At 40.1% G+C, this 13533-nt stretch overlaps 1 protein-coding gene across 2 annotated transcripts in view; it reads right to left on the bottom strand.

Moving 5' to 3' along the window:
- Window positions 1-947: 947 nt before the first annotated feature.
- Window positions 948-13533, bottom strand: part of LOC137259758 (uncharacterized) — a 44866-nt gene continuing 32280 nt past the window's right edge. For both annotated transcript variants that reach the window (XM_067797361.1, XM_067797362.1), the window contains 4 exons: window positions 11286-11470; window positions 8828-10183; window positions 7383-7702; window positions 948-6483 (listed from right to left, as the gene is read on the bottom strand). In XM_067797361.1, coding sequence (XP_067653462.1) covers window positions 6300-6483; window positions 7383-7702; window positions 8828-10183; window positions 11286-11470 — 2045 coding nt within the window. In that variant the 3' untranslated portion in view covers window positions 948-6299. The remainder of the gene's footprint in view (window positions 6484-7382; window positions 7703-8827; window positions 10184-11285; window positions 11471-13533) is intronic.

Genomic DNA, 13533 nt, shown 5'->3' with positions numbered 1-13533 from the left:
TAGACACCATCGGTGTCTGGAAATCCCTCCTGGTCTGTTTTTTAATTGTTTACCAAAACCTGAGAGGCCAAATCTGGACCAGACGGTTCAGTGATCAACAGCACAGGCATGGCTCAACGCATCCTTGATATCTCCAAGGGTATACGTTCGATAAATCTCCACTATACTATGGATGCATCTATGGCTTGGCCCGAAAATGTTATTACCTCCCTTTGTTGGCTCTGCATTCTCACAGTAGCCAATCAGCTAGGCCGCCATTACAATTGAGCTTGCTAGTGTCAACAATGGCAACAGTCGCACCTGTGAAGGTTTGTTTGCAGTGTGACTCAGATTTCGGTGAAATCATACAAACGCAAAGATAGGTCCAAAAATTAAAAAAAAATACATGCAAGAACTGCCTCTCTCAGAGAACCTGTGCATGATTTGTCTTGCCAAATTTAATTGGTTAGATAATTTAAAAAGCTAAAGTTTGTTGTGATAGGTTTGCTCAACTTCCCAGCCTATACACTTGATTGAATAAGCCTGCCAAGGGAGGTAATAAATTTATCAGGCTTAGCCATGGATGCATCCAAGGTATTGTGGAGATTCATTGGAACATATACCTCGGAGATATCAAGGATGGGCTTTACGCAATTGGTTGTTGTTTTATTTACAATTTCAGCTACATGGCGGTAGTCTGTAAATAATCATGTCTCCACCAGACAATCCAGTGATCAACAACATCCGCACTGAATCCATACAGTTGAGAATTGATAAAACGTGTCAATCAAGTCAGCAAGCCTGACCACCCGATCTCATTAGTCACCTCTCACGACAAGCACAGGTTGTTGACGACCAACTGCAATGAATGTAGATTTGTTGAAAACAAAGATCATTCATAACTGTTACGTCACACTCGAGATTTCCTCTTGACATTTCACAAGCTCACACAAAACACAATGCAGAAATTCTGCAAAATAGGTTTATTGAGACGTACTTCGTCCCTGCTGACATAGCTTTAGTTATGCCTACCTGTACAAGATAACAGACAATGCCTCCAAAGCTATACACTACAGATAGCCAGCAGACAGCTCATCACACAGTAACAAATGTAGCAGTGACAAGACAGGATGAGGATGCAACAAAATAACCAGGACCCCCGTTGTACAACGCTCTCATAGCTACGACTACCTACGAGGTCTTCGTGGAACGGGCACCTGGGGTGTAAATGGCATCAATTTGAGACATTTTTCTCACTTAAAACACAAAACAGAACTATTTCTTTTTATGGTTTGGTCAGCAATATTCCAGCGGTAAAGTAGCCAATCTGCATCTGGACCTGACAAGCAAGTGATTGAAATGCCTGAACAAAAACCAACTGCATCAACATATTCACATGCTTGCACTCAGTCTATTCACAGACCCATCCGCCCAATCGTTATTACTCAGACAAACAGGGGACTATTCTGGAAACCTTTCCTAGATTGTCTGATATTTCACCCAAAGGACATTCTTAAATCTATTTAACATTTCAATAAGTATGATTGGTTTGTTGATGTCCTTGCAATTAAGTCACAGCTAATTAAATCAGCATAGGTGTCCAAAATGAGTTCTGATAAAGAGATAGATGGTATTTCACAGCCTTTTCAGACTGGTTTCACATAACGGCGATACACACCAGAATAAGCTTCAAACATCTGCTTCTCTAGCATTGTGAGCTTCACCACCAACATCAGCTTACGGTTCGCAATATAGATTTTAAAACAAACCAGCTCCCCACACACTTGACAAGTGATACTGAGAGGGTCTGAAAACTGAAACGCTGATCTGTGGACATTATTGCTCTAGTGCATGAAGTGATTTTTATGTAATGCTTAGATATTCAACTTCACATTTGTTTTAAACTTCATTGTGTGAGTGAAAACGTAATTGTGAGTCAGAATGGTTTTTCACTGCTTTTAGTAATATTCCAAAAATATCATGGTGGGGAGACACCAGAAATGGGATGAACACCCTTTAACCATTAGGTTACCTCACAGCCCCTTAACTGAATTGAAAAAAATCTGCAGGCTAAATCTAATGAAAGAACTTTGTATGTCTTCAGAGGCACTAAGCGATATAGTCTAGATAGAATTCAACTTTCCACTGAATAGTTTCTAATAATTGATAATCCAATTTACTTATATAATACAAAATCATATTGATTATCTTCTGTGAAAATAATAAATGCAGATTAATATTGCAAACATTGAGTCTAAAACACATGGACAAAACAAAGTTTTTAATGATAACAAAATAGGAGACATAAAATCTGGATAAACCAATGTTCACTAAAATAAGATATTAAAGACATTGGAGAACATAGCAATCAACAAAGTACAGTGCAGATAAAATATAAATGCAAATCTGGACTTTAATATGTACAATTTTAAGAATTAAATTTGGTTTCTGTATGTCTGTTCACACTGAAGTAAAAAAAAATTCAAATAATTCATAATCCACATATATTAGGTGGGGTTAAAGATGAATGATGGTCGAACCTCAACCACTTTGATTGGCTGGCCTCATTCAGTAGAGATATTTATACAATACTATACAGGCTTGTAGGACTCATTACCATAGTCACGATAATCTCCACGTGACCTTGGACAGTCTGGACAAAACATACATCATTCATCTGCAGGATCAAGATCTTCAAGATCTTCTCCCTTCAGATTATATCAACATTTATATTTTCGAGACAACAATCTTATGACATATATATGGCCACCCTGCCTGGATAATTGTCTGATAATTACATTAAAACTATGAACAAGAGAACATCATGGACTGGCTTTTGTAAGTCACGAAGTACAAAGACAAATTTTGGCATTAACAAATCAGAGTAGACACTCCTATTGTTAACATGGCATGTTAACATGTTAACCTAAATCTATCAGAAAAGAAGGTTCTATCCACATTAATTGTTTGGGTTTTTGTCCTAAAATACAAATCTCCTTGATGGCTGCATTTAAAGCAATCATGTAACATGAAGCATTACAGCTCTTCCTCTACTGCATATTACCCCGGAAATTTTGAAGCTATTTCCCACCCTGGTCCAGACATTCCTGCATGAGGGGAAGACACTGCTGTTCCAAACAGCAGATGACCTGTGCCTTTGAACAATACTGCTACTCTAGATGCCACATTTGGACTTTGTTATTAGCATTACTGGTCCTTTAACCATGATATACAAGTCACCTCTACACAAAGTATCATTATTTGTCACCATATGTACATGAACTGGGAACTTTTCAAGTCCAAAATTCTACTCTACAGTTAGTGGAATAATGTAACGCTTAGCATTAAAGTTCTTTGGCTATCCTGGGCCCAGTTTCACAAAACTCCCATAAGCCTAAGATCTCGTAACTTTTCTCATAGCATCTGCACCTCCTATGTTACAGTATGCCAGGTACAAATGCTACGAGAAAAGTTACAAGATCTTAGGCTTACAAGAGTTTTATGAAACGGGCCTCTGGTCCTCAATGAGTGATCCTCTACAAAAGTTTAAACCATATGAACATGAACTTGGAACTTAAAATTAAAGTTTTGGAATTATTTCTGATATTTTCTGCTGACTTGGGGTAAAATGTCGGTTCCTGAGCAGAACCATGTACTATGTACAGTGACTTTTACCCATGTTGGAGAACCATGATACAAACTGATCAGTGTCACTATCTTGAGAGTGTGAACACACTGTACAAATATGCATATGTATACTAGGAAGGCTTCCATCTGGAAATAGCCACCTCGTCCCTGGCCTTTGTAATGAAATGATGAACACTATAACATTTATCAAAACCTCTCCATGAAAATATGAACACATAACATTCACAGAATATACATTAGCTTCGAAGTTTTTGACATGAAAAATCTCTCATAGTCAAAGATGATTACAGATGGCACTGACAGCACTTTGAGTCTTGTCAACTGAAAAAATGAATCTTAGTAGTTTCTAGACCTTACATCAGAGTGCATAAGACTGAGTGTGTGAGTGAGTGAGTGAGTTTTATGATGCTTTTAGCATTCCAACATTATGACTAGACATGGGCTTCACACTGCACCATCTGGGGAATTGAACCTGGGACTTTGGCATGATAAGCAAAGACTTTACCACTGCCCCCAATACACCGAGCAGTAGCGCTTCAGTAGTATGGAATCTAATTTGAAGTGTGGATGTTTAATAGCTGTGGCATTACAAGTGATGATATATCTGTTGTAATGGTTGGGAGTTCAGTATCTGTACCTCTGCAGTACTTATCTGGAAGAATTCCAGGCGCACATATTTCCCAGCGAACCTACATTTGTGTGAGTTATTGAACAGTCATTTATTGTATCAAGCAAGTTAACATTCAGTCCTTGAAATGACAGTTGGGAGTTTCAGTCTCATCATGATTTTCGGAGAATACTTGTGTGTGATACCCACAATCAAGTTCAAACTGGGCCGAAAAACATTATCAGCAATCTCTAGAAAATGTTCTGACCATCTTACAGTCTAAACTAACATGCCATGACAAATCAGTGATAAAGTACTCATTATTTAACAGACTCAAACCTTTATCATTCACCTGTATTTATACCTATTCTGGTCCATTCCTGATTTCTTATATCAGAACTACTTGACAGGTTCAGTAGCTTCAGACAATATTTACAAGGACAACATGGAACAGTGCATAGCACCTGTTACCAGCAACACAGCAGGCAAGGCCAATATATATACAGCTCTGTGTGGCATAGGCAGTGATGAGTGTGTAGGGTCCAGTCATGTACACTGCAGCAACAGCGGGCTACATCCAGAGACTTCCCTTTATGAACCGTGAAACTCCAGTATGAACAACCAGGAAGGACAGGGCAAGTCCGTTAGATGGCCATTGTGTCCATAAGAAGTGCTTTACAATTCACATAGAAATATTCCAGCTTTATCATGGCAGGGAAATCAAAATTTGGCTCCCCACTTTGCATTTTCTGTGTATTTAGGATCAAACGAATTATGATTCACAAAATGTAAGAAGAGACTCTACAGTTAATTTGACAATGTAATCTAAAGTACAAGACTATCTCAGTGTGAGTTGTACTTTTAGTGTTAAACGTTATTGTCATGCGATATCGGCACTGAGCAGGGCCAGGCACCATATTGTACAGAACTCTGATCCTTGACATTAGAAGCCAAAACTTTAACCTTGAGAACACCTCATTGATACCCCTGAAAGTCACCAAAGCTATGTCCCTACACAGTCATAGAAGCCACATCCCTACATGGTCAGAGAAGTCCTGCTCCCACACGGTCATAGAAGCCTTGTCCCTAGATGGTCACTGAAGCCCTGTCCCTACACGGTCACAGAAGCCCTGTCCCCACACGGTCACAGAAGCCCTGTCCCCACACGGTCACAGAAGCCCTGTCCCCACATGTTTACAGAAGCCCTGTCACTACACAACTACAGAAGTCCTGTTCCCACACGGTCACAGAAGCCCTGCCCCTACACGGTCACAGAAGCCCTGCCCCTACATGGTCACAGAAGCCCTGTCCCTATGCACTCTGGCAGCTGTACAACTGACAATATGCAGCTAACATGCAGGTACAGGGCACTGTCCTGCTAAAAAAGTACAACTGTTGAAGTCTATTTTGCATATTATTGGCCAACACAAGATGGTGTTGGAGATATTACAATGATGTTGGTTTGTGGTGCGGACGTCTCATTCACAGAACCATCAAAACAAACCCTGGGTACCTCATAAACACCTACATAATTTCATGCCATTCTTCCATTGCTTTGTGATAGGGTTTGCTACATTTCAGCAAGCTCAAAATACAAAAATTATCTGAGGTTTGACACAACCCTGGAATGATAAGGACTATGAAGTTTCAAACTTTTACTTCATGAAGCTGTAAACAGATCATCAAAGTTCAACATGAAAGTTTTCGTATTTTCATTTTTCAGAAATTAATTTGAACCTTATATAGTATGCAGTAGGGAGAACAGGTTAATGGTCGGAATAGTTGGAAAGTTCATCCTTTAGTTAGTTGTGCAGCAGAGCAAAGCAGCCACCTTGATTAAAGTTGTAGTTCTAAAACTGAGATGCAAGAGCTAGAGAAAGCCTCGTTACAAACTGATGTAAGCACGCACAGGATGTAGACATTGTGCCCTGGTACATATCAGCACATACCCAGGGTACATTTCAGTGGTATCCTATGGAAACAGACACCATCAGTTTTGATTGCTGCCTTAGAGTTCTTGTAGTGAGTTGACCTGACTTCAACATTTCAATGGTCTAGGGAAAACCTAGTAGTTGCCACGGTAACCTCCCCTTCCTCGGTAGTCACGTTTTCCATGATACCCTTGACCTCGGTTTTGACCATATCTATCTCTTTGGTTGCCATAGTTGTCACGGTAACCTCCTTGATGCTGATTTCCATGGTAACCTCCTTGATTTCTGTCATGACCACCTTGGTATCTGTTGTAATTTCTGAAACATGAGATGAACTGAGTCACTAAACATTTCACATAGCAACATGATAAAACACAGTGAAATTCTTTAACACTACTTACCACAGATAATCTCACACAAGAAAACCTTCAACATAACAAACTCACCTCTGGAACCACTGATCTAAATGTTCGTTTGTAAATAATACTGATTAATACTGATTAATATTCAGTAACGGAAATACATTTTTTTTCCATTGCATAGGACTCCAAACAGGTGTGCCTTTGTGATAATCCAATTAAACATAAAACATGACAACAACTATGTCATTTCAATTTATCATTTAATAAATCAGAGTTGGATTTCTTAAAAACCATGATGACTGCAAGATTGGTTCAGCTTCATCTGTCCTGGACAAATTTTAAGCCGCTTTTAGAAATATTCCAGCAATATCACTGAATGGAGACACCAGAAATGGGCTTCACACATTGTACCCATGTGAGGAATCAAACTCAGGGCTTCAGCATGACGAGTGGACAGTTTAACCACTAGGCTACCTCACCGCCACTCAACAAAGACTCCTTGTGGTCAGGATACCATGTCACCAAGCATGACCACCAGATTCAAACATTCTGACCAAAGCGTGTGTCAAAACCTATACTAACAATATCCAAGTCCTTTCTAATAATCTTACAATATTTAAGTCAGACCAAGTATTGCATACATAAAATCAGTAACCTATTGGGCTAAAAACCAGAGCAAAACTATTCATTATTTAGCACACCAACACAACATCATGGGGGATTAGATAACCCAGAGGATAACCACCAGACTGAGCTATGAAAAACTCCAATAAAATTCAAGTTGTCTCACCACAGAAACAACACAGTGGAATACCAAGAGAATTACACAATATTGCTGAAACAGACCCTGCTCACCTATTGTCATTTGGATACCTCCGGTCATCGTAGCGATGACCACCACCGTGTCCACCATACCGATCTCGATCCGATCGATGCTGCTCACGCCTGTCACGATCTCGTTCATAACCCCGGTCACGTGATCTATCATGGTCATATGACCTGTCTCTGTCCCGGTCATGTGACCTATATCTATCTCTTTCATCTGACCGGTCTCTGTAGTGGTCGTGAGATCGGTCTCTGTCCCGTGACCGCTCTTGGCTGTGGGGTTTGTTTGGAAACCTTGGAGGGTCACTGGGCACTGGGGCTTTTGCTGAATCCAACTTGGAATCTTTGGTCTGGCACAGAAATAATGCTTCATTACAGCAACTGAACTCAGGAGATAACTATACCTTTTTCCCTATTCTTGTTCATAACATGTGCAAGTTTTTCATCATAATATTACAAACGCAACTGCCACTAACATGGCAATGTCGCCCCCACTGCTAAAGAAGAATGAAAACCATATTTACTTTTACTACTCTTTGCTTGACATAATGGAAGAAATTGGGTGCAATGGTATCTCATAAACAAGTATCACGGTGGCTTCAAAAATAAAGTCAGGGTAACCCAAATTAACTGGTGTCCATGTAATTCCAAATGTAGGCTTGTCATATAATTTCAAGAAACTGGGTACACAAGTCTGTAAGATATTACATTTGAGTTCTGAAGTGGCTTGGTGACCTTGAAGATAAGGATTGCAAGGTCACCCATATTCACTGGTGTTTGAGCAATCCCTCAATGCAGACTGTCACTAAATCTGAAGACATTGGGTACCACAGTTTACGAGATATCACGTTAACAACAATCAATCCACCCCTATGGATGTTGCTGAATTAGTGACTACAAGGTCAAAAACAAAACAAAAATAAAACAAAACAAACTAAAAAAAAAGAAACGAAAAAAAAAATCCCCCAAATACAAATCAAACAGAACTGGCCTCTGGAGAACTGATGACGTTAACAATAATCAATCCACCCCTATGGATGTTGCTGAATTAGTGAATACATGGAGAACTGATGAGAAACTAAAACTAGGGCTTAGGCAGTTCTACATTCAGTAGCTATAGGAGACAACTCGCATGTCCATTCACAACATGTGTTGCAGGAAAAGAGGCAACAGTATCTGGCACATTTGCCTTCATAATGCCAAGAAAAAATGATAAAATAATGGTTACGTGGCTCTACTGAAATGTTTCCTTAAAATGAGAAAAGATTTGAGATGTACTCCAGTCTATGACTTTCATGATCCCTACAGTCCTTGAACAATGGATTCAGACTTTCTATTTCATGCATAAATGTTCAGATTTTTAATAGGCACATGGCATACAATATAATTATACTTTCTCTCCAATGCAATAGTCCCTCATACTAATGAATCTAAAGTTAAATAATCCAGTGCATAAACATTATCCCTTTACTCACCGAGTCCTTGGACTCCATAGCACTGGGGGGTTGACTAGGTGGTAGATGGGCAGGTTGTCTGTCACCTGTCTCCCCGCAACTCTCAGGGTCTTCTGGACCCCCAGTATCCTTGTCACCTGAGGTCAACTGTTCACCTTCTTCAGGACGACCAGATGATTCCTTCTGTGTCCCCGGTGACACAGCTTCATTCTTGCTCTCCTCAAGGTCTTTAGATAATGGCTTTTCATTTTGTGAGACACTAGTCTCCTGGTTGTTTGGCACTGTCTCCCCATCATCTTTATCTCCGGTGTCCATATCACTAGATGTCTCGGGTCGAGAAGCTTCTTCATTTTCACCTTCAGTAACATCTTCAGCCATATCTTCTTGCTTGTCCTCCTCAGCATCTGGCTGAGCTGGACTGTCATGGAGGCCCTCATCCACTGTCTTACTCACCTCAGACACAGGTTCCTGTTCTTCTGATCCTGGTTGTGTCTCACTATCCTCTGCATCTGATTGGGGCTCACTAGTCTCTGGTTTTGGCTGCATCGCACTTGTCTCCATTTCTTGGAACGTTTCACTAACCCCTGATTCAGGGAGTGTCTTATCAACCTCTGGTTCTGAGAATGCTTGAGCAGCTTCTGAATCTTGCTGTGCCTCACTGACAACTGGGTGAGCATTTGGCTCATCAACCGTCAATGGTTGATTATCTGGCTGTGGAGATTCACTATCTTCCAGCACCTTCTCCTCTGGCTCATCGTTCTCAGCTACTGATGAGTCCATATCTTCTTCAGTCTCCTTATAACTGCTTTCTTCTGCATCCTTATCACTACCTTCATCATCCTTATCACTGCCATTTTTAGCACCCTTTGTTTCCTCAAACACTGATGTGTCTATACCTTCTTCAGTCTCTTTATCACTGCCTTCCTCAGCTTCTCTTGTGTCCTTCTCCTTAGCTACCGATGTGTCTATACCTTCTTCTGCCTTTTCATCACTGACTTTTTCAACTTCCTTTGTGTCCTTATCACTATCTGGTTCTTGTTCACTTGTCTCATCCTTTTCACCAGACTCTTTATCACTACTTTGAATCTCTTCTTTATCGATACTCCTTTCACCATTGTCTTCTTCCAAATTTTCACTTTCTCTCATTTCACTTTCTTCATCCTCATCTTTGTCAGGTTCATTCCCTTTCTCTCCACCCTTCTCTCCTTCATCTTCAGCATGGACTGAGTCTTCCATGGTGTCAATAACCTCATCACCCTTATCTTTATCCCCTGAAGGTTCTTCCTCATCCTCTTCACTATGAGCTAGGGCACTGTTCACCAAGGAGTCAATGTTAGTGGCATCGTTGGAGTTGTCCTCCGGTTCCGGGCTGAAAGCCTGAGGAAAAGATGGCAACAAGGTAAATAATGTGTCACATGACTACAATCACAAATGTGCCACATGGGTTTACTCATACTAAGTGTCAATGTACATTGATTACAACAATATGTCATTGTGTCTCAAGCACAACAATGTGTCACTTTGTCTGAAGCACAACAATGTGTCACTAGGTCTGAAGCACAACAATGTGTCACAAGCACAACAATGTGTCACTATGTCCAAAGCACAACAATATGTCACTTTGTCTCAAGCACAGTTAATGTGTCAGTGTGTTTCAAGTACACAATGTGTCTCAAGCACTTGCAGCTCATTGAGGCAAGACTATTTGATAAGCAAATTTATTAGTCTTACAGTAAAGCTGATTAGTTGACCATGTCAGCTGTTTAGTGGACCAATTTTATTTATAGTTTAAAGCCAGACTCTATAACTTTATGACAGCAGTCTGTAAACTAGCTGATAATCCAGTTACTGATAGACTGGATAATCATCATTCCACTCAACTAGGATATGATAGCAAGCGTGCAGCAAGCTTGACCTCCTGGCCCTATTGACAAACCTCTACAAGAGTCATCAGAAGATGACCTATCCCCCCAGGCCCCTACATATTTGAAAGGACAAATCATGTGACAGTTACTAGATGTTTTCTTAGATTAAGTTTGAATCCTTTCCATGGAAGTCATGAAAAATATAAATGCTATATATCTGTAAACAGCAAAAGGCACCACTTCAAGATCTGTTGAAAGATATCATCAGTTTTCGAGTTGTCCTCTGGAAACGAAGCCCATGTCTCCATTTTGAGACTAAGTCAGAATTGTTTCAATGGAAACCAGGAAAAATAAAAATGCCAAAACATTGTAAATAGCAAAAGGCACCACTCTGTGGTCTGCCTCAAATATCTGCCACGTTTTGCTTAAAGATCTTGAATAGTTTTCTAGTTGTGCTCCAGAAACGAAGCCCATGTCTCCATTTTGAGACTAAGTCAGAATTGTTTCCATGGAAACTGGGAAAATGATTAATCACAAAAGTCTGTAAATAGCAAAGGCACCACTTTGGGGTCTACCTGACGAGGTGGGCATAAGTAAACAAACTCCAGAGTTACCCTATCATTACTATCATCAGCTCCAAACACCGATGCCTTGGAGGGCGTCTTGTCATCCTTTAGTTTGACAGTCAGCCATCTGCGGGCCCCGGTCAGCTCTGGCGGGATGCTGGGGTCCCGAGGCTCCTCTTGGTCATCTTGGGGGATAGCCTTCTCACTGACTGCAGCTGAGGTGAAGCGCTTTTCTGAAACCAACAAACATTAATGTTATAGACATGAAACTATTTCTTCAACAATATTGCATCTTATGATTTAAATGAAAGGGAAGAATTTGAAAAATATTTTCTCTATTATTTCAGCTGATATTTCTCATATGTCTTAGTACGATTCATAACAAACTGATATGAAAGGACAACAATAAACACTTTCCTTTGTTATTCAGATTTTATCACAGTTCTCAATCCAGGATGAAGAGACTAGGAATGATAGGTAAACATGACTGAGAGTAGCAGGCAATGGATGAGATATGAGGATGATAGTGATGATGAGGATGATAGTGATGATGAGGATGATAGTGATGATGAGGATCCCACAGTGCAGCTTTTATGCAGCTACAACACGCTCTTGCACTTAGGACAAGCCTGGAATTGTCTCAACCTGGTTTCTCTGATCCAAGCTAGCAGGCCACTTTGGAAAAGTTTTGTAATGCGGGGCGATTGCTTGGTTTGTTATTAAACGTAGCACTCAGCAATACTGCAGCTATATAGTGGAAGTCATGGTGGCTAAGCAGGTTAGGCAGCTGACTTTGTGTGCTGGCAATTAGGTGCCTGACTCTGAGGGTGTGGGTTCGAATCTCAGATGGGACTCAACTAAAAAAAGTACTAGAATTTGCACTTTACTAAGAAAGTGTAATCCCAAATATAGCATATGTGACATATATGGTGGGTGTCTGTTAATACATGAGTCTGGACCAGACAATCCAGTGATCAGCACCCAGAGCATTCATCTATGCAACTGGGATTTGATGATGTGTCAATGAAGTCAGCAAGTCTAATCACCAGATCCCATTACATGTCTCTTACGACATGCATGGATTGCTGAAGACCAAGTCTCACAAGGACTTACAACTGAAGAATCGGTTAATTGCCTCACACAGCCCAGTGTTGCATCTAGGAATTACCAAATGTGGATTATGCAACTCATCAACTTTTCAAATGCGGGTATCCACGGAATTGTAAGAATTTTAACAAAATGAGACTTGAAGCATTTACTAAGCCGCAAATTCCATCAGCATGTACCGGCATTCATAACAGCATTTCTACTTACATAATCTTTTATGAAAGAGTCAGTAATTCATCGTTTCTTAGACTCACATATCACTGCCATTGAGGAAACATTCAACGTCCCTTTTGTTGAAACTTTCTGTAATATGTTTAACCATGCTGACTCGTGTTTGAGAGCGCCATCAGTTCTGCTCACAGTCATTGGTCGGGTCACGATAGCGTGATATCTGACAGCCAATCAGAACAACTATTACTTCTCGCCACGTATTAAGGTTGTCTATGTTTCAAGCATTGGGTTTTTCCTAAATTTGTTTGTCTTTCATTTCAAATATTCAATACTAAATTTAACGATAACTTCCTGGAGATAATAATTATAAAGTTTACACTTGATTAGTACAAAACTGCGTACATAATATTAATTTTGCATGTGGCGCATCAAACATTAAAATTGCGTTTTGTTAACTGAAACTCAGTAAATTACTCAATTACGCTGTCCAGATGCAACACTGAGAGCCAGTGGTTGAAGTAGAACCGATATACAGTGATTTCTAACTGTTAGCTTGTGATTCAACAAATATGGGATATCAGAGTCCAGAAGCCTGAATAACTGTGGAAGGATGGTGATGATGTATCTATGCTGCTGCTGCTGCTGCTGCTGCTGATGATGATGATAATGATGACAATGATAATAATGATGATGTACATCACTACTTATCATGCACATGCAGTGTACAAAACACAGGGGGTACCATTCCACACAAACTTCACATCAACTCTCTGCGTTAGATTACAGTTTGGAAGCAACAAAGCTTGTTTGTTAGTAAGCCAAGTGCCAAGAATACTTCACCTGTATATATTAAGATCAGACTGTTAAGATATATATGATTGTATATAGCAGCTGAACCTTGGTACCATAACCTGAGTGGCCCAAAACAACGTAATGACAACCGGCCATGTGACAAGAACATTATCCACGCTGCATGGAGATGACCGTTTCCCCTCACATGCTTTGTAAAACATGACTC

Source organism: Haliotis asinina, chromosome 13, assembly GCF_037392515.1.
Source record: "Haliotis asinina isolate JCU_RB_2024 chromosome 13, JCU_Hal_asi_v2, whole genome shotgun sequence".
Taxonomy (NCBI): domain Eukaryota; kingdom Metazoa; phylum Mollusca; class Gastropoda; order Lepetellida; family Haliotidae; genus Haliotis; species Haliotis asinina.
This window is presented reverse-complemented; position numbering and strand designations above follow the sequence as displayed.